This window comes from Hemiscyllium ocellatum, chromosome 11, assembly GCF_020745735.1.
Source record: "Hemiscyllium ocellatum isolate sHemOce1 chromosome 11, sHemOce1.pat.X.cur, whole genome shotgun sequence".
NCBI lineage: Eukaryota > Metazoa > Chordata > Chondrichthyes > Orectolobiformes > Hemiscylliidae > Hemiscyllium > Hemiscyllium ocellatum.
In genome coordinates, this window is record NC_083411.1 from 48,984,700 (window position 1) to 49,004,242 (window position 19,543).

General features: G+C 44.1%; 1 protein-coding gene across 1 annotated transcript in view; it reads right to left on the reverse strand.

The window, feature by feature from the left end:
* LOC132820335 (sodium- and chloride-dependent neutral and basic amino acid transporter B(0+)-like) overlaps nt 1–16,607 on the reverse strand; it is a 104,228-nt gene extending 87,621 nt beyond the window's left edge. The window contains exons 1-2 of the mRNA XM_060832356.1: nt 16,487–16,607; nt 15,656–15,787 (exon numbers count right to left, since the gene is read on the reverse strand). Of these exons, the coding sequence (XP_060688339.1) occupies nt 15,656–15,787; nt 16,487–16,556 (202 nt within the window). The 5' untranslated portion in view covers nt 16,557–16,607. The remainder of the gene's footprint in view (nt 1–15,655; nt 15,788–16,486) is intronic.
* Between the last annotated feature and the right edge of the window lie 2,936 nt (nt 16,608–19,543).

Below are 19,543 nucleotides of genomic sequence, written 5' to 3' on the forward strand. Positions count from 1 at the left end.
TAATAACAGAAATTACACAATGAAAAGAATCAGTTAAAGGTAATTCTTAGGTGAAAATGTGTTGCTGGTTAAAGCACAGCAGGTCAGGCAGCATCCAAGGAACAGGAAATTTGACGTTTCGGGCCAGAGCCCTTCATCAGGAATGAGGAGAGTGTGCCAGGCAGGCTAAGATAAATGGTAGGGAGGAGGGACTTGGGGGAGGGGCGATGGAGATGTGATAGGTGGAAGGAGGTCAAGGTGAGGGTGATAGGCCGGAGTGGGGTGGGGGCGGAGAGGTCAGGAAGAAGATTGCAGCTGAGGAGGGCAGTGCTGAGTTCGAGGGAATCGACTGAGACAAGGTGGGGGGGAGGGGAAATGAGGAAACTGGAGAAATCTGAGTTCATCCCTTGTGGTTGGAGGGTTCCCAGGCGGAAGATGAGGCGCTCTTCCTCCAACCGTCGTGTTGTTATGTTCTGGCGATGGAGGAGTCCAAGGACCTGCATGTCCTCGGTGGAGTGGGAGGGAGAGTTAAAGTGTTGAGCCACGGGGTGGTTGGGTTGGTTGGTCCGGGCGTCCCAGAGGTGTTCCCTGAAGTGTTCCGCAAGTAGGCGGCCCATCTCCCCAATATAGAAGAGGCCACATCGGGTGCAGCGGATGCGATAGATGATGTATGTGGAGGTGCAGGTGAATTTGTGGTGGATATGGAAGGATCCCTTGGGGCCTTGGAGAGAAGTAAGGGAGGAGGTGTGGGCGCAAGGTTTGCATTTCCTGCGGTTGCAGGGGAAGGTGCCGGGAGTGGAGGTTGGGTTGGTGGGGGGTGTGGACCTGACGAGGGAGTCATGAAGGGAGTGGTCCTTGCGGAACGCTGATAGGGGAGGGGAGGGAAATATATCCCTGGTGGTGGGGTCCGTTTGGAGGTGGCGGAAATGACGGCGGATGATACGCTGTATACGGAGGTTGGTGGGGTGGTAGGTGAGAACCAGTGGGGTTCTGTCTTGGTGGTGGTTGGAGGGGCGGGGCTCAAGGGCAGAAGAGCGGGAGTGGAGGAGATGCTGTGGAGGGCATCGTCGATCACGTCCGGGGGGAATCTACGGTCCTTGAAGAAGGAGGCCATCTGGGCTGTATGGTATTGGAACTGGTCCTCCTGGGAGCAGATGCGGAGGAGATGAAGGAATTGGGAATATGGGATGGCGTTTTTACAGGGGGCAGGGTGGGAGGAGGTGTAGTCCAGGTAGCTATGGGAGTCAGTCAGTTTATAGTAGATGTCTGTGTTGAGTCGGTCGCCCGAGATAGAAATGGAAAGGTCTAGGAAGGGGAGGGAGGAGTCTGAGACAGTCCAGGTGAATTTGAGGTCGGGATGGAAGGTGTTGGTAAAGTTGATGAACTGTTCAACCTCCTCGTGGGAGCATGAGGCAGCACCGATACAGTCATCGATGTAGCGGAGGAAAAGTGGGGGTGGTGCCAGTGTAGTTGCGGAAGATGGACTGTTCCACATATCCTATGAAGGGACAGGCATAGCTGGGGCCCATGCGGGTGCCCATGGCAACTCCTTTAGTTTGGAGGAAGTGGGAGGATTGGAAAGAGAAGTTATTCAAGGTGAGGACCAGTTCAGTCAGTCGAAGGAGGGTGTCAGTGGAAGGTTACTGGTTGGTGCGGCGGGAAAGGAAGAAGCGGAGGGCTTTGAGTCCTTCGTGATGGGGGATGGAGGTGTACAGGGACTGGATGTCCATCGTGAAGATAAAGATCGTGAAGATAAGATTTCTCCAGTTTCCTCATTTCCCCTCCCCCCACCTTGTCTCAGTCGATTCCCTCAAACTCAGCACTGCCCTCCTAACCTGCAATCTTCTTCCTGACCTCTCCGCCCCCACCCCACTCCGGCCCATCACCCTCACCTTGATCTCCTTCCACCTATCACATCTCCATCGCCCCAAGTCCCTCCTCCCTACCTTTTATCTTAGCCTGCCTGGCACACTCTCCTCATTCCTGATGAAGGGCTCTGGCCCGAAACGTCAAATTTCCTGTTCCTTGGATGCTGCCTGACCTGCTGTGCTTTAACCAGCAACACATTTTCAGCTCTGATCTCCAGCATCTGCAAACCTCACTTTTTACTCAAAGTTAATTCTTACCCAAGAAGCTCACCTCCTCACTGGGTAGGTACATAAAAGACACAGCAAGTTGTTCCTGACGTCAAGTTGGACCTTATGAGATTTCTCACCTGATTCTGCATTAAATCTCACCTGAGCACAGGCTGCTCATGTCACTAACAGATTCCACCCACAGCTGTTACAACATATTCCTTCAACATTAATAACTACTAAAGGCACATTACACTGGAATGTCACATGTTGTGATTCTTCTAACAGCCTTAAAATTACATTTTCTCTTTGGTTTGGAACCTATCCAACAATACAACGGGGATGAAGGTCAGAGCTTTGTTAGTTAACCTTGTTGTCCTCCAACCTATCACAGAATCTTCCTTTTATTCACCGAACCATATTCCCCATGTCCATTGTCTTAAGAAACCTCTTAAACTGCTATTTATTTCTCTCGGTCAGATGAAAGTCCATGGAAGTGAAAGATTAGCTCGGTTTGTCTTGACAGGTGCTTCATAAGCTGTTGAGCATTACCAGCATTTTATTGTTTTTACCTAATGATTGTTCCTCAGGTCTCAGTCCCATCCTCATGTCCAGACAAATCTCATTTCACTCAAATAAAATCCTGATCCTATCGTGTTCAATCCTTCCCCATCACCGCCACCACTACCCCCCCCCCCCCCCCATCCCCCCCAACCCCCGATCCTTCCTCAGCCTTCCACAGCAATTGGAAATTCACCCAGAATTCCAGTGTCAGTGAGTGAACCCTTAGAATGAGGGACACATTGCAGGGGTTTGGGGAAGTTGCTGTTCTTTCCCTCAGGAGAACGTTCTTCAGATCTCCCTCAGGCCTGAAGTGTTGATGAATTATGAATCTCCCATTTCCCATAGAGACACTGTTAACATCACCTGGGAGATAAACCAGACACTTCACAAATTATTTATCGTTTCTCGCTTTACTGTTACTTTGTCACGAGTTTTAACTCTATTTATCACCAATCATTTACCTTTCCTGAAGATTTGATTCCTTTTGATAATGCTGCCCCAACTATTAGCCAGGCAAGAAGCAGACAGAGGGCTAAATACCAGATTACCTCCCCAGTCTCATCCATTGAACTGGAACGGCGTAAAACTGCTTTACTACAGAAAATAAGAACAAAAACATGTAGTAAGTTAGGACACTCTTCATTACACACAGATGTTTTTAGACATAGTGCATTAATGTATTTAACAAACAGAGTTGTGTAATATCTAAATTAATTTTTGATTTATAGAAGCTTTGATTCTTGCACTCAGAAATAAATGTGAAGTTTGATATTCTGTATGACATTTTTTTCCTCGTGTGTATTGATATTTTTCAATGTAAAGCTTTGTTCAAACAAGTTGATGAGATTCCCTGCAGCTGATTTGATGTGAAAGAGTTTCTGACAATGTTTCACTGACTGCTTCACAATGCACTGTGAAACCTATCTGGTTTAGTCACTATGTCTTCCAATGAATTCAGCTCCTTCATCTTCCTACACATGGTATCTACCTCCAGACAGTTAATCTAAATCCAGTCCCAGGACTGTGTGTTAAAATAATAACTTATTACAATTAAAAGCAGAGAAATGAACATCAGTCACACATGATTCTAACCATTTCATGTTTAAGCATTCTGGTCATGAATATTATCCTTGAAGAGCAAGAAAACAAAGAAAAGTGTTTTGCTTTCTAAATATTGTCAAAGTTACAATGCTTAGAAACCAGAGGAATATTAAATAGTAAAAGTTTCCTTCCCATGATGCCATTTTGTAACAAGTGTGCAATGTAAATAATACCTCAATCAAAATGAAACAACTTCTCTCTCATTAAACACATATAAACAAACTAACCAACCCAAGAGGAGTTACTGGCCCAGCTGTGTAGGTTATTGGTGCAGCTATCTGCAGCAAGGTACTTACTCCCAGTATTGCTCACTCAGGCCCTGGTGAGGATTGGAGATTTCTGATCCATTTGGACAAGATCCATTGTTTTCCTGCAGCTGTGTTATATTAACGATTTCAAAATATCCATCAGTCAGAGTGAGATTGCAGAGAGTCTCTGGAAAATATGTTTCAGTATTATACATCAATTTTGCATTCCATTTCAATATAACCAGGGTCACTGTTTCACTCTGACTGAATTAGTTAATCCTTTTGATTACATGGGTAAGGTTATGCATAGATCAGAACACAGAGGTACAGTCCGTGCACTCACTCTCAGCACAGTCCTGCTCTGGTGCTCAATCTGCTTAATCTCTTGTTGGATAAAAGTCTGCATAAAAGTAATTAGAAAACTAAATTAAAATGGTACAGTATATAAAAAGTTACTTCAAAAGTATTCACTAGTAGTTATTGGAGAAGACTTTAAGGATTATAATGGGCTGGATTATCCAGGGAAGGGGAGTCTCACATACCTTGCTACACCACTCCTTGTTTTACAAAATGATTGAATGGAGCTCCACAGTTCTGAGCGGTAGATTCAACTCAGGGCTCTCTCAGAAATGGGGAGCCACATTTTCAATCTGACAGTGCTTTCACAGCATAGAGCCTGCCAGGGGAAAGCAAAACCCCTTTTCACAACTGCTGTCTTCTCACATTTTAATGTTCCTGACAGCTGCTGTCAAACAGGAAGTTCATAACATAAATGTGTGTTAGGGTGCAGGGAAGGGAAGGTGCTAAACTGATAGGAAAAGGGTGCCAGCTAAATAGGGTGCATGTAGGTAGGGTGCAGATATGCAAATCGAGAGCTATGTAAAATTCCATGTGGATAGGAGCAGGGTGACAGGTTGCCAGGTGGATAAGGTACCAGCTGAGGAGGTGTAGGGTGCCAAGTGGGTAAGATGTCATGGTGCAGGATACCAATGGAGTTTGCTAAATAGTCCAGTGTTGAGGGCAGCTTGAGGATGATAGGAGAATTTTTGCGGGGAAGGGAGCAGTCTTGTTGGTCGGTTCCAGTAGCAACAACATTGGTGGAGGGGGATGGAGTCCAATGGTAACAGTGAATGGGAGGGTGAGGACAAGTTTCATATCGGCAGAGAACTGGGGGTGATATCACATTTCCAGAGGAAGTTGGGGGCAGGGTGTCACAGCTGTGAAGCTATGTGCAGGGTTTTCAGAGCAGATTGTTAATTATTGATTGTACTGAAGCTTTCTTAGTGAGGTGGAGGATTTTCATAAAGAAGATCTCCTTCTCTAGCTTTGGTTACACACAAAAAGAATGCATTTATATTTACTTTATGATGCATTTAATTTTAAAAGCATTTCAGCTGATTGGTGACTGAAGCAGGATGCTGTTAAATAAGATAAGAGCACATGGCATTTGGGGCATAGTACTGGCATGGATAGAGGATTGGCTGCCTGGCAGAAGATAGAGAGTGGTGATAAAGGGGCTTTTTTGGGTATTGCAGCCGGTGACTAGTGGAGTTCTGCAGGTATCAGTGTTGGGACCTTCACATTATACATTAACAATCTGGATGAAGGAGCTAAGGGCATTGTTGCTAAGTTTGCAGATGAGACAAGCGAAGTGAAGGGACAGGTAGTGGTGAGGAAGTGAGGAGGTTATAGAAGGCTTACAGAGATTAAGAGAGTGGGCAAAGAAGTGGCAGATGAATACAATGTGGAAAAGTGTGAGGAAGTGCACTTTGGTAGGAAGAATAGAAGCATAGACTATTTTCTAAATGGGGAAAGGCTTCAGAAATCTGAAGTACACATGGTCTTGAGAGTCTTGGTTCAGGATTCCCTTAAGGTTAACATGCAAGTTTCATTGGCAGTTATGAAGGCAAATGCAACTCACTTCAAGAGAGCTAGAACTCAAGAACAGGGATGTACTGTAGAGTCTGTGTAAAGCTTTGGTCAGGCCTCATTTGGAATATTGTGAGCAGTTTTGTGCCCTGTATCTAAGGAAGGATGTGCTGGCATTGGAAGAGATTCAGAGGAGGTTTACAAGAATGATCCTGGGGATGAAGGGCTTATCACATGATGAGCAGTTGAGGACTCTGTGTCTTTCCTTGAGGGTGTATCTCAGTGAAATTTTAAGAATACTGACAGGCCTGGATAGAGTAGATGTGGAGAAGTTGTTTCCATGCATAGGAGAGGCCAGGATCCCAGGGCACAGTCTCAGAGTGGAGGGATAACCCTTTTGAACTGAGGTGAGGAGAAATTTCTTCAGCCAGAGAGTGATGAATCTATGGAACTCATTGCTACAGAGGGCTGTGGAGGCCAAGTCATTGGGTGAATTTAAGGCAGAGATTAAATAGTTCTTAATTGGTAAGGTGATCAAGCATTACAGGGAGAAGGCAGAAGAATGAGTTTGAGAAACATATCAGTGATGATCGAATAGTGGAGCATACCTGATGGGACAATTGGCTTAATTCTGCTTCTATATCTTATGGTCTTATGATCTTACGGACATCAATAATTACTCTGAGCCCAGATGAACCACATTGTTGAATGTACTCTTATCAATTCACTTTCAGAAACTAGCAATGTAAAAATGAAATTTCAAATAACATAAATCTCAAGGATAAGATGAAACAACTGTTTTCAAAAATTACATTGTAATTTTAGCTCAAAAATAACTTCTTCATATCTGAATTATTTTTGGCAAGATGTAACATTCCAAATTCTGTAGTAGAAGATGTAGGAATCAATCGCTACTTGAATGAGTCCTAGCCTATGGAGATAAGGACTTCCATCACTGAATTCTGTGGGTGTATAATGGGAAATCCATGTCTTCTGGGTGTTGATGGATGTCCCTAACTGTATGGTATTAGACAGACAATGATTCTATTCTTTATAAATTAAAAACTAAAAAGATGACTGTGTCATGGATTTTGAAATACTAAATGGAACAAATAACATCAAGAGTCATCGAGTCAGAGAGATGTACAGCACAGGAACAGACCTTTCAGTCCAACTTGTCCATGCTAAAAAACATATCTGAAATTAATCTAGTCCAATTTGCCAACATTTGGCCCGTATCCATCTCAACCCTTCACATTCATATACACATCCAGCTAACTTTTAAATGTTTTAATTGTACCAGCTTCCATCACTTCGTCTGAGGCAGAGAAAAACTGAGTTCTATTCTTCTGGAATATTGGATAATGGAAATGTCCTAAAATTTTGAGTTTTTTTTTGGAATAAAGATATGAAGCTCTTCAATGCAAAAATACAGGACTTGGATGATCCCTGACTGCATTGTACACTCTGGGACTGTGGGTGATCCCTGACAGTATTGTACAGACTGGAACTGTGGGTGTATCCCTGACTGTATTGTACACTCTGGGACTGTGGGTGATCCCTGACTATATTGTACAGACTGGGACTGTGGATGATCCCTGGCTGTATAGTACAGACTGGGAATGTGGGTGTATCCCTGACTGTATTGTACAGACTGGGACTGTGGGTGATCTCTGACAGTATTGTACAGACTGGGACTGTGGGTGATCCCTGACTGTATTGTACACTCTGGGACTGTGGGTGATCTCTGACAGTATTGTACACTCTGGGACTGTGGGTGATCTCTGACAGTATTGTACACTCTGGGACTGTGGATGATCCCTGACTGTATTGTACACTCTGGGACTGTGAGTGATCCCTGACTGTATTGTACAGACTGGCACTGTGGATGATCCCTGACTGTATTGTACAGACTGGGACTGTGGGTGATCCCTGACTGTATTGTACAGACTGGCACTGTGGATGATCCCTGACAGTATTGTACACTCTGGGACTGTGGGTGATTCCTGACTGTATTGTACACTCTGGGACTGTGGGTGATCCCTGACAGTATTGTACAGACTGGGACTGTGGGTGTATCCCTGGCTGTATAGTACAGACTGGGAATGTGGGTGTATCCCTGACTGTATTGTACAGACTGGGACTGTGGGTGATCTCTGACAGTATTGTACAGACTGGGACTGTGGGTGATCCCTGACTGTATTGTACACTCTGGGACTGTGGGTGATCTCTGACAGTATTGTACACTCTGGGACTGTGGGTGATCTCTGACAGTATTGTACACTCTGGGACTGTGGATGATCCCTGACTGTATTGTACAGACTGGGACTGTGGGTGATCCCTGACTGTATTGTACAGACTGGCACTGTGGATGATCCCTGACAGTATTGTACACTCTGGGACTGTAGGTGTTCCCTGACTGTACAGACTGGCACTGTGGGTGATCCCTGACAGTATTGTACACTCTGGGACTGTGGGTGATTCCTGACTGTATTGTACAGACTGGGACTGTGAGTGATCCCTGACTGTATTGTACAGACTGGGACTGTGGGTGATCCCTGACTTTATTGTCCAGGCTGGTATTGTGGGTGATCCTTGACTGTATTGTACAGACTGGGACTATGGGTGATCCCTGAGTATATTGTACAGACTGGGACTGTGGATGATCCCTGACTGTATTGTACAGGCTGCGACTGTGGGTGTATCCCTGACTGTATTATACAGGCTGGGACTGTGGGTGATCCCTGACTGTATTGTACGGACTCGGACTGTGGGTGATCCCTGACTGTATTGTACAGACTGGGACTGTAGGTGACCCCTGACCGCATTGTACAGACGAGGACTGTGGGTGTATCCCTGACTGTATTGTACAGACTGGGACTGTGGATGATCTCTGACTGTATTGTACAGACTGGGACTGTAGGTGTATCCCTGACAGTATTGTACAGACTGGGACTGTGGGTGATCCCTGACTGTATTGTACAGACTGGGACTGTAGGTGTATCCCTGACTGTATTGTACAGACTAGGACTGTGGGTGATCCCTGGCTGTATTGTACAGACTGCGACTGTGGGTGATCCTTGACTGTATTGTACAGACTGGCACTGTGGATGATCCCTGATAGTATTGTACAGACTGGGACTGTGGATGATCCCTGACTGTATTGTACAGACTGGGACTGTGGATGATCCCTGACTGTATTATACACTCTGGGACTGTGGGTGATCCCTGACAGTATTGTACAGACTGGGACTGTGGGTGACCCCTGTCTGTATTGTACAGACTGGGACTGTGGGTGATTTATCACCATATTGTGCAGACTGTAGTTGATGTCCAGGATCACCCACAGCCCCAGTCTGTACAGTATGGTCAGGGGAACACCCACAATCCCAGTTTATTTAAAAGTAGATTTTCTTTCAAAGCTGAAGTATTTTGTCCTCTGTTTCAGAAATTTCAACTTGACTCACATCAAGATTTCACATTAAGTCTTGTCAATTCACACAACATGAACCTTTGATAGTGGCATGAGACATCCTGAGTTAAATAGTGTTATTGTGGAAGATGAGATGAAATTAAAGAGATGAGACATTTAAATAATTGCAACAAAAACTCTGTGTGTCTTAGAGTCAGACTGTGTAAGAAATATATGTGAGATGATCGATATTTGGAAAAACTCAGAGAAAGAGAATAAGTTAAGAAAATGATAGCTGTAAAAAACACAGTAATAGACAGAGAAGGGAGTCAGTGTGAGACACAATACAGGGATGGAGAGAGATACAAACAATGAACGCAGTCAGAAAGAACACAACACAGACTTATTGACAAGGTGAAAGTAAACGTGAGACATGTGAAAGACTGTTAAATTCTGATGTTTCACTATTTATTTCTGACTGACTGTCCTGCTATTCCAGTGACTCAGTGCCATGATTCCTGCTGCTGCTTTCTATCCGAGTCTTTCTGCTGTATGGCCACAATGAGGATGGTCACTGAAACTATTGTTCATCTCTCTCCCTCACTCAGACTGACAGAATGAACAATGAACAGTCAGTGTGTACACTTTCCCCAGTAGAAGCTAAACACTGTACCTTTGGGGGCCCTGCTGCATGTTTCATCTGCTCCTCACCACCTGAAGCAGTCTGCCCATGGTAGGGGTGATTGGAAGGAAGCAAACAGGTAGTATAGACTGTAGCCAACGATGCAGTTGTACAAAATGTTGGACATTGTAATCAGAAGCATCATAGCAATCCGCACACCTGAAAACAGAAGAAAGAACAGGGGAGTCTGGTTTGTGAATTATTGATTTAAAATAATGTATTTGACATGCATTTGGCTGGTCATTCAACCAAATTGGATTTTCTTTCAGTGAGCACAGGACAGAACAGGGAGACTGCCCTGGCTGACCACACCTTTGGGGAAATATCGGTTTTGTTCAATCGATAATGTTGGCTGCTTCAACATTCAGTGTCCAACAGTAAAGATTTCAAAGGCTTTTTGTATTAAACAGGAAATGTTAATTATGTTATAGTTCTTTGTCTAGATTACAAGAATGATGCTCCTTGTCTTCACCTTTATTTGCCCTCTCACTAATTCTTTAGGACACCATTATCATTGTGAGTGGTGATAATCACACATGCCCAGTCTTAGGCCATAAGGTCATAAGGTATAGGAGCAGAATTAGGCCATTCATCCCACTGAGTCTGCTCTGCCATTCAGTCATGGCTGATATGTCTTTGAACCTCATTCTCTTGAGTTCTCCCCATAACTCTTGAACCCCTTACCACCAAGAAGCTATCTATCTCTGTCTTGAGTTTACTCAATGACTTGGCCTCCACAACCTGCTGCATCAATGAGTTCCACAGTCACCACCCTCTGGCTGTGGACATTCCTCTTAATCTCAGTTCTGATGAGTTGTCCCTTCAGCTTGAGGCTGTTCCCTCATGTCCCAGTCTCTCCTACTAGTGGAAACATCTTCTCCAGGTTTACTCTATTCAGACCATTCATTATTCTGTAAATGTCATTATTCTGTAAATGTCATTATTCTGTAAATCCTCCTCGGCTCCTTTGAGTCCTTAACTGTTCCTCATTTGACAATCCCTTCATCCCTGGGATCATTCTTGTAAACCTCCTCTGGACCCCTCCAAGGTCAGAACATCCTCTCTGAGACATAGGGTCCAAACATTTTCATATATTTCAAATGCCGTCTGACCAGAGCCTTATAGAACCTCAGTAGCACATCTCTGCTCTTATATCCTAACCCTCTTGAAATGAATGTTAACGTTGTATTTGCCTTCCTACCTGCCAACTGAACCTGCATGTTAACTTTAAGGGAATCCTAAACTACCCTTTATGTTTCGGTTTTCCAAAGCCTTTCCCCAATTTGAAAATAGTCTTTGTTTCTATTCTTCTTACCAAATTGCATAACTCTCACAATTTCCCATCCTGTATTCCATCTGCCATTTCTTTGCCCATTCTCCTCACACTGTAAGTACTTTTGCAGACTTCCCACTTCCTCAGCCCCTCCTGTCCCTCTACCAATCTTTGTGACAACTGCAAACGTAGCAACGATGCCCCCAGTCCCTTTGTCCAGATTGTTAATGCATAATGTTGTGGTCCCAACAGTCCTTGTGGAACTGGTGAATTTATCCCTAATCTCTGCCCTCTGCCAGTCAGCCAATCCTCTATCCATGTCTGGATGGGTTACTGTTTGGAGGGTCAGTGTAGACTTGTTGGGCCAAAGGGCCTATTTCCACACTAATCTAACCATGTCAGGACCTTGCCCCTAACACCACCGGCTCTTATCCCATTTAGCAGCTTCATACATGGCTCCTGATTTTAGGCCTTCTGGAAATTCAAATAGATCACATCCATTGGTTCTCCTTCGTCTAACCTGCTCATTACCACCTTAAAGAATTCTAACAAACTTGTCAGACATGACCTACCCTCGATGAAGCTGTGCTAACTCAGCCCTACTTTACCATGCACTTCCAAACCCTCCACAATCTCATCCTTAATAATGGACTGTAAAATCTTATAAATGATCAAGGTCAGACTAACCGGCTTATAGTTTCCTCCCTTCTGCCTCCATACCTTCCGAAACAGGGATGTTACATTAACCATTTTCCAGTTGTCTGGCAACTTCCTTGACTCCAGTGATTCCTGAATGTTCACCAACAATGCCTGTACAATCTCCTCAGCTATCACCTTCAGGATTCTGGGGTGTAGTCCATCTGACCCAGCTGAATTACTCACCTACAGACCTTGCAGCTTCCCCAGCACCTTCCCCACTGGAATGGCCCCTACACTCACCTCTACCTCCTGACTCTTGACATCCTGGCACACTAATGGTGCCTTCCACCAGTGAAGACTGATGCAAAGTCCCTATTCACTTTCTTCACCATTTCTTTGTTCCCCATTACTACTTCCCCAGCCTCATTTTCTAATGGTCCAATGTCCACTCTCACCTCTTTCTGACCTTTTATGCATCTAAAGCAACTCTTGCAATCTTCTTTTATATTACAATCTGCTTATCGTCAGATTTCATCTTCTTCCCCCTTATTGTTTTTGTAAGTATCCTCTGCTAGTTTTTAACTGCCTCCAAATTTCCAGACTTCCCACTAATTTTCACCACATTGGATGCTTTTCCTTTTGATTTGATGCTATTCCTGACTTCCCTTGTCTGCCGTGGTTGCCTCATCCTCCCTTTACTATGTTTCTTCTTCCTTGGGATGAATTTCTGTTTTGCCCCTCAAACTACCTCCAGAAACTCCTGCTATTGCTGCTCTACCGTCCTCCCTGTTATGGTCCCCTTCCAATCAACTCAGGTCAGCCCCTCCCTCATGGCTTTCTGGTTGCATTGACTCAATTGTAAAGATCTTACACCAGATTCCTGCTCTTCCATTTCAAACTGAAGGGTGAATTTTATCATATTATGGCCACTGCCCCCGATGGATCATTCACCTTAAGCTCCTTAATCGAGTTTACCTCATTACACAGCACCAAATCCAGAATTGCCTGTCCCCTGGAGGGCTCTATCACAAGTTGCTCGAACAAATCACCTCGTAGACATTCTGCAAATCCCTTTTTTATTGGATCCCCTACCAACCTGATTTTCCTCGTCCAGTTGTATATTGAAGACTCCCATGATTACTGCAATTGTGCATCATTTTTTACATGCCTTTTCTACCTCCTGATTTATTTTCTGACCCATATCCTGACTGCTGCTGGGAGGCCTGGACATAACTCTCGTCAGGGTCATTTTTGCTCTGCAAACCCTCAATTTTCCAAGATGGCGACAGTGTAGCAGGGCTGCACGCAGACTCTTATCTAGAGCTCATCCACTTCCATCTACGTTTTAAAAATCTTTTAATTTCTGCTCTCTCTTGATTTTTTTTCTTTTCATTTCTCGTTTCTTTGGTGGGTTGGTCAGAGGCAACAAGAGCAGGCTTTACACGGAGTGGTGACAGCCTTCCGGTAATTGGAGGTGGCAGTGATGGTAGCAAGGACATTCCCCTGCTCCTCCAGCAATCGGAGACGGAGGTGATGGACTCTTTAAGGTGCCAGTGCTGGCATATTGGAGGGCGGTGGCTGGAGTGGGAATCTTGGCACACCAGCAGACTGGCCTGTCAGTGGAATGAGGCACTCCGGCTCGCAGTAGGCCCAGAGCGGGGACACCTGGTGTCACCAAGGCATCAGCGGAGCAGGAGACTCCTGGCTGAAATCACGGGAGGCCCGGAGTGGGAACTCCTGATTGTGGGGCCCAAAGGTCTACCCAATATTGGAGGCAGCATTGAAATGGGCCCAGCAGTGATGAGATGGCACCTGAAGAATGGTGACTCCTATAACAGCGGGTCCAGTGCAGACAGCTGCAAGTCAGTGGAGATGGGCGAGTGACACAGTTGTGGCATCTCTCTCCAGTCTCTCTTTGCAAAGGCATATTCCAGCAGGAGATGTGAGACAGTCACAAACTCCCCCTCCTTAAACCGCTTTGTAGGCAACATGCAGTGGCGCAGACAATCCAGGCGTACAAGAAGAATTTCACAGGTACTGCCCTTCTCACCATGAGCCAAGTGATGTCATGGTGCTTGTTTGAAAATTCTGGCGATGAGGCATTCTGCGAAATGACTTTGACAGTCTGCTGACTAACTTGTCCTTTTCCCACAGGGTCTTGAGGATGCTACATACTGACCTCTTCCTAATAGACCTGTGGTGAAAAGTGTTTTGAAATTCTTCACAAAGGACAGGCGATATGGAACAGTCAAATTCCTTGGAGCAGTCTGCAGCAACAAGACCAGTCCCATCCTTCACAACACCAGGGACAAGTAGAACCTCAGTACATAGTCAGATTTAGTGTTTGTGTACTGAGGAGCTACACACAGCTTGATGCAGCCACACACAAAGAAGGACAGGTCATACACAAGAGAAACTAACACTTGTCACAGATGTGGTCACATTGAACCTCATATCATCCGTCATCATTTCCGCCACCTCCAAACGGACCCTACCACCAGGGATATATTTCCCTCCCCTCCCCTATCAGCGTTCCGAAAAGACCACTCCCTCCGTGACTCCCTTGTCAGGTCCACGCCCCCCACCAACCCAACCTCCACTCCCAGTACTTTCCCCTGCAACTGCAAGAAATGCAAAACTTGCACCTACACCTCCCCCCTTACTTCCCTTCAAGGCCCCAAGGGATCCTTCCATATCTGCCACAAATTCACCTGCACCTCCACAAACATCATTTGCTGCATCCGCTGCACCTGATGTGGCCTCCTCTATATTGGGGAGACAGGCCGCCTACTTGCGGAACATTTCAGAGAACACCTCTGGGACATCCGGACCAACCAATCCAACCACCCCGTGGCTCAACACTTCAACTCCCCCTCCCACTCCGCCAAGGACATGCAGGTCCTTGGACTCCTCCATCCTCCGACCATAGCAACACAATGGCTGGAGGAAGAGTGCCTCATCTTCTGCCTAGGGACCCTCCAACCATAAGGGATGAACTCAGACTTCTCCAGTTTCCTCATTTCCCCTCCCCCACCTTGTCTCAGTCCCAACCCTCGAACTCAGCACCACCTTCCTAACCTGCAATCTTCTTCCTGACCTCTCCGCCCCAACCCCCACTCCAACCTATCACCCTCACCTTAACCTCCTTCCATCTATCGCACTTCCAACGCCCCTCCCCCAAGTCCCTCCTCCCTACCTTTTATCTTAGCCTGCTTGGCACACTCTTCTCATTCCTGAAGAAGGGCTCATGCTCGAAACGTCGATTCTCCTGCTCCTTGGATGCAGCCTGACCTGCTGCGCTTTTCCAGCAATACATTTTCAGCTCCTCAGTAGGGTCCATCAACTCCAATTTCAGGCAGTTACAAGATATTGCCTAGCCCTGCATCTCGATTTTATTTAAAAAGTTCTTAATTTGATTTTTTTCAAAAAATTCCAACTGATCTTTTAATTTGTAACTTTAAATATTTCCCTTATTTACCTTCAACCTGAAAGTAGCCAATAACAGTCATGTTAGTAGCTATTATCAACCAATGAACTTATGCCTTACCAATGATGTCACTCTGCTGTGTTAGGTCCCGAATCCTGGGTTTCAATTCATCATTTTTTATTAAAAAACCTGACAAACTATGAGCCAAAAACCAATAGACAGCATGTACCACATCTAATAACGTGTATGGCAGATCAGAGTGCAACATTACTTCACAAGCTTGGCTTTAACCTTTGTCAGATAAGGGAGGTTTATTATTATTTATTAAATCAACACTATTACTTTTCCAAATTTGCTGTGACTGTATCGATAAAATAAACATTCACCTTGTAACATAGGCACAGCCCTCCAGACTGCAACAGGCCCAAGGCTGGCAAACTGACCAAAGGAACACTCCAAGAAAAACAATGGTATCCCAACAAGGGCCAGCATGACAGAATAGGGAATAAGGAATGCACCTGGAAAATAGCGGAAAGGACTTCAATTTTCAAGTGAAACTCCATGCTTACACTGTGTGGGGTGGATTAAAATTTACCCTGAAATCTCTACGAATGTCCAAATTCCCGTTTTATGAATTTCACTCTCTAACACAATCAGATATCTTTTCAGGTCACTTTACACAGTCATGTTGTGACATTTCTTATACATTTGCGCTTGGTTTCCATCAATCCAATGGTGTGGGTTGTGAAGAGCCCTGATTTGAGCAGTTTTGTTGATAATGTACCAGCCTGAACACAGGGCCTCACTGAGGAGCCTGCTATTCTGAGGATTTCACACATTGTGCAGTAAATATATCTGAGGTGGATGGCTCATGCATTCTAAACAATATCAACTGAAAATACATTGCAAATTAATAAATGAACCATTTACTTTGGTTTATAAGTAGTATATATTTGATGCATCACATTGCTAATTTTAAACTATTACCTTGACATATCTCTCTCTTCATAAGAAAATAGTAGTCAAACTTGTGAGCTGTGGGATTGAATTTACCAGTTCACATTGAAATTGTTTAACTCTGCATTATTTACTATATCATTTTTAGTGCAATAAACATTTGTTATTTACTGAACTACAATTTTCAGGATAAGTCAACAAATCGATCCATTTAGTTCTGCCTTTTTTACTCTCCGATATTTTTAATTTCTCTACCATACCTCCTCCGTTTTTGTAAGCCAGGTAAGGAAATCTCCAAACATTCCCAAAACCCACTGCATTACCAATCATTGAGAGCAGGTAATCAGTCTTCGAAGACCAGTTACCCCGTTCCACATTCTCATCACCCACAGCACCATGTTCATTGGCGGTATCCTGGGAGAAAGAATTGAAATGGCAAGCTCAGACATTAATCTTTCTCAGACTAGATCTCAAGTGAAATGTATAGTCACCACTCCCACAACTATCGGAAAATGGTGCAATTCTCTATTTAGCAGCAATGTCTGTCAGGTTAGAAACAGCCAGATGTCCACAGAGAGTCTACAATTCACAACGACCAAAATCTACAAATCAACAGTATCTGAAATTGTCTTACATGGATTTTTACTGTTTTGTTTTGTTGAAATACTCACCGTATCCTGTGGAGGGTTTGGCCGATTGGCATTCAGTAAGAACAGAAATAAATGCCTTCGGTCCATTTTCAGACATCAATGAACTATTCTTCCACTTGCACAAGAATTGGAAGTAAAATGAGGACACTCCTTTTGGCCAAAAGTCCTTCAACTTCTCATGAATGGATTATTCTTGTTGAGTCAGAAGTCAGCCTCTTACTGTGTTTCATAACAGGTGTAACTCTGCTTAGCTAATCATTCAATTTCCACCCTAAACATTTCTATTGAGTTAAATGATTTGTTTTCAGAACAGTTACGATCAAAGGGCATTCATTCCCTGTCCTCAGGGTTTGGGCAAAGCACTGGTTTTAAAAGGAATAGCTTCCAAGTGAATCCAAACCAAGTTGAACTTCAGCCAAAGAAAAGCTATCTAAGATTTCTTCTAAAAATGAACGGGTCTTCTCCCATATTAGAAGTATAATTGTCATCCCCTGCTACCCGAGTTCATTTTACGTAATGAAATTTTAATTAGTTTTGAATGTGTGGCTGCAGTTTTGCAATCCCTATATAAGATGAAATGTACATGGATTTGGGAAAAACATGATTGCTTGTCCATTGATCTGGCAGTCTCACCTCTAACCAAATGTTTAAAGTTGGAAGATTATAAGAGAGAAGTAAACCTGTATTTCTTTCTTAGCATTCCATCATGAAATGTTATCGCGTAAATTATAACTATGCTTACTAAAGTGAGGTGTAATAGTTCTATAGTTGGAAAAGTTAAGTAACTATTAAATAGTATGGTTCCTATACTGTTGCCTCTGACTATCAGCAAGTCACCAATTGAAAGAGCAGCACATTAATATTCAAAAGTCTTCATCTGTATTGGAGTAGGTTATTGATAGGGTAAAGCAATATTCTGAATTGTATGATTAGATAGGGCTCTCTCAGTGTGAGATCCAGAGCTAATTACTGAAAAACTTCCATTGCTTTCAAATGTTATTTACTGATCAGCTTAGCCATCTGGCTGGATCATTAGAAGCTTTGCTAGGTGCATGATCTTTTGGCTGAATCACAAACACCAGTGGGTTTGGAAGAGTGATGATTGCATATAAAAATACAACAAAAAGTGTATTCTCTTGTGCAAAATGCAATGTGTCACCACATTCAGCGTCATCTTGAAAGACTGAGTTTAATGCAAAATTTTACTGCTTTTGAGTTCATCTTTCCCTCTTCTTCTTAATACCCTCCGCTCCTCCTCCATTCACTGCTTAACATCAGCCAGGGTCTTTGTAACGGGCTCCAGGGTCTTGTCATTGGGCTCTGAGTTCTTAATTATGGACCCACCCCTGCCATTGCCATGTCTCCCACAAGCCTCTATGTCTGAGCTGGAGCCATGGGCCTGATCTCCTACCTCCTGCTCTCCCTGCGAAGCTGCCACCAGTCATCGGGATCCTGGCTCAGGCCTCATCTGTGACCTCAGTGCTAGAGCCAGAGCCAGCCAAGGATCTGGGACTGCATGGGGCCCTGCCCCAACCGACTCCCATGCAGAAACAAAAAAAACCACAGGAAGACCGATCACCATGGCAGCTGCAACCGCCATCAATCACCCGAAGGAGCTGTTCTCTCTTGCTGCTGCTGCTCCCTGTCTTTTGCACTGGTCCTCTGGCCCCTACACCCTCCTCTGTCTCTGACAAAAGTATAAAGGCCCATTTTCCTACAACTTTCAACTCTGAAGAAGCCTTGTACTGGACTCAACTAATTAACTCTGTTTATCTCTCTATTGATTCTGCCAGACCTTCTGTGTTCTGCAGCATTGTTTGTGTTTGTTTTAAGATATTATTCCTGCTTACTGGAGTAACTGACTCCCTGATCAATGTGGTGACACCAGCTCTTTTACACCCTCACCCATCTCCCCTATCTCACCTGAAGATTCTATAACCCAGAATATTGTGCTGACAATCATGTTCTTTCCTCAACCACAATCATCTCTGTGATAGCAATGATATTAGATCCTCATACATTAATAAACACGCACAACTCCTCTGCCTTACTCACAAGACTCCTTGCATTAAAAAAATACCATCCATCTTTGCCACACTCCATTCTGCACTAACTTGAATATATTTGCACGAATTTTTGCATTGCAATAGTGGGTTCTTCAATACTTTTCAGTACATTAACCTTTACTGAACCTCCATTTAGTATCCCAGACCCCTGCAAAAATTAGTTTTAAATCCCACCATCACATTCAGCAATACCTTCAGAAAACCAGAACACTTGTACGTCCCACCTTCTCCAGAAATAAATGTGGTCATCCAACACTAATCTGTTCCGGATCGCAATGCACTCTGGAGCTTTCCTGACTTCTTGCCAGCCTCTTTCTGATTGGTCAGAGTCATAGATTCACACAGCATGGAAACACTTTGGTTTAACCTGTCCATGCTGAACATAATCCCAAACTAAGTTAGTCTCACCTGCCTGGTCTTGGCTCATATCTCTCCAAACTTTTCCTATTCACGTATCCATCAAAATATCTTTTAAATGCTGTAATTGTACCCACATCCATCATTTCTCAGGAAGTCCACACACAAACTACTCTTGGTGTAAAAAAATTGCCTCATATCTTGTTCAAATCTCTCACTTCTCACTGCTCACCTTAAAAATTGC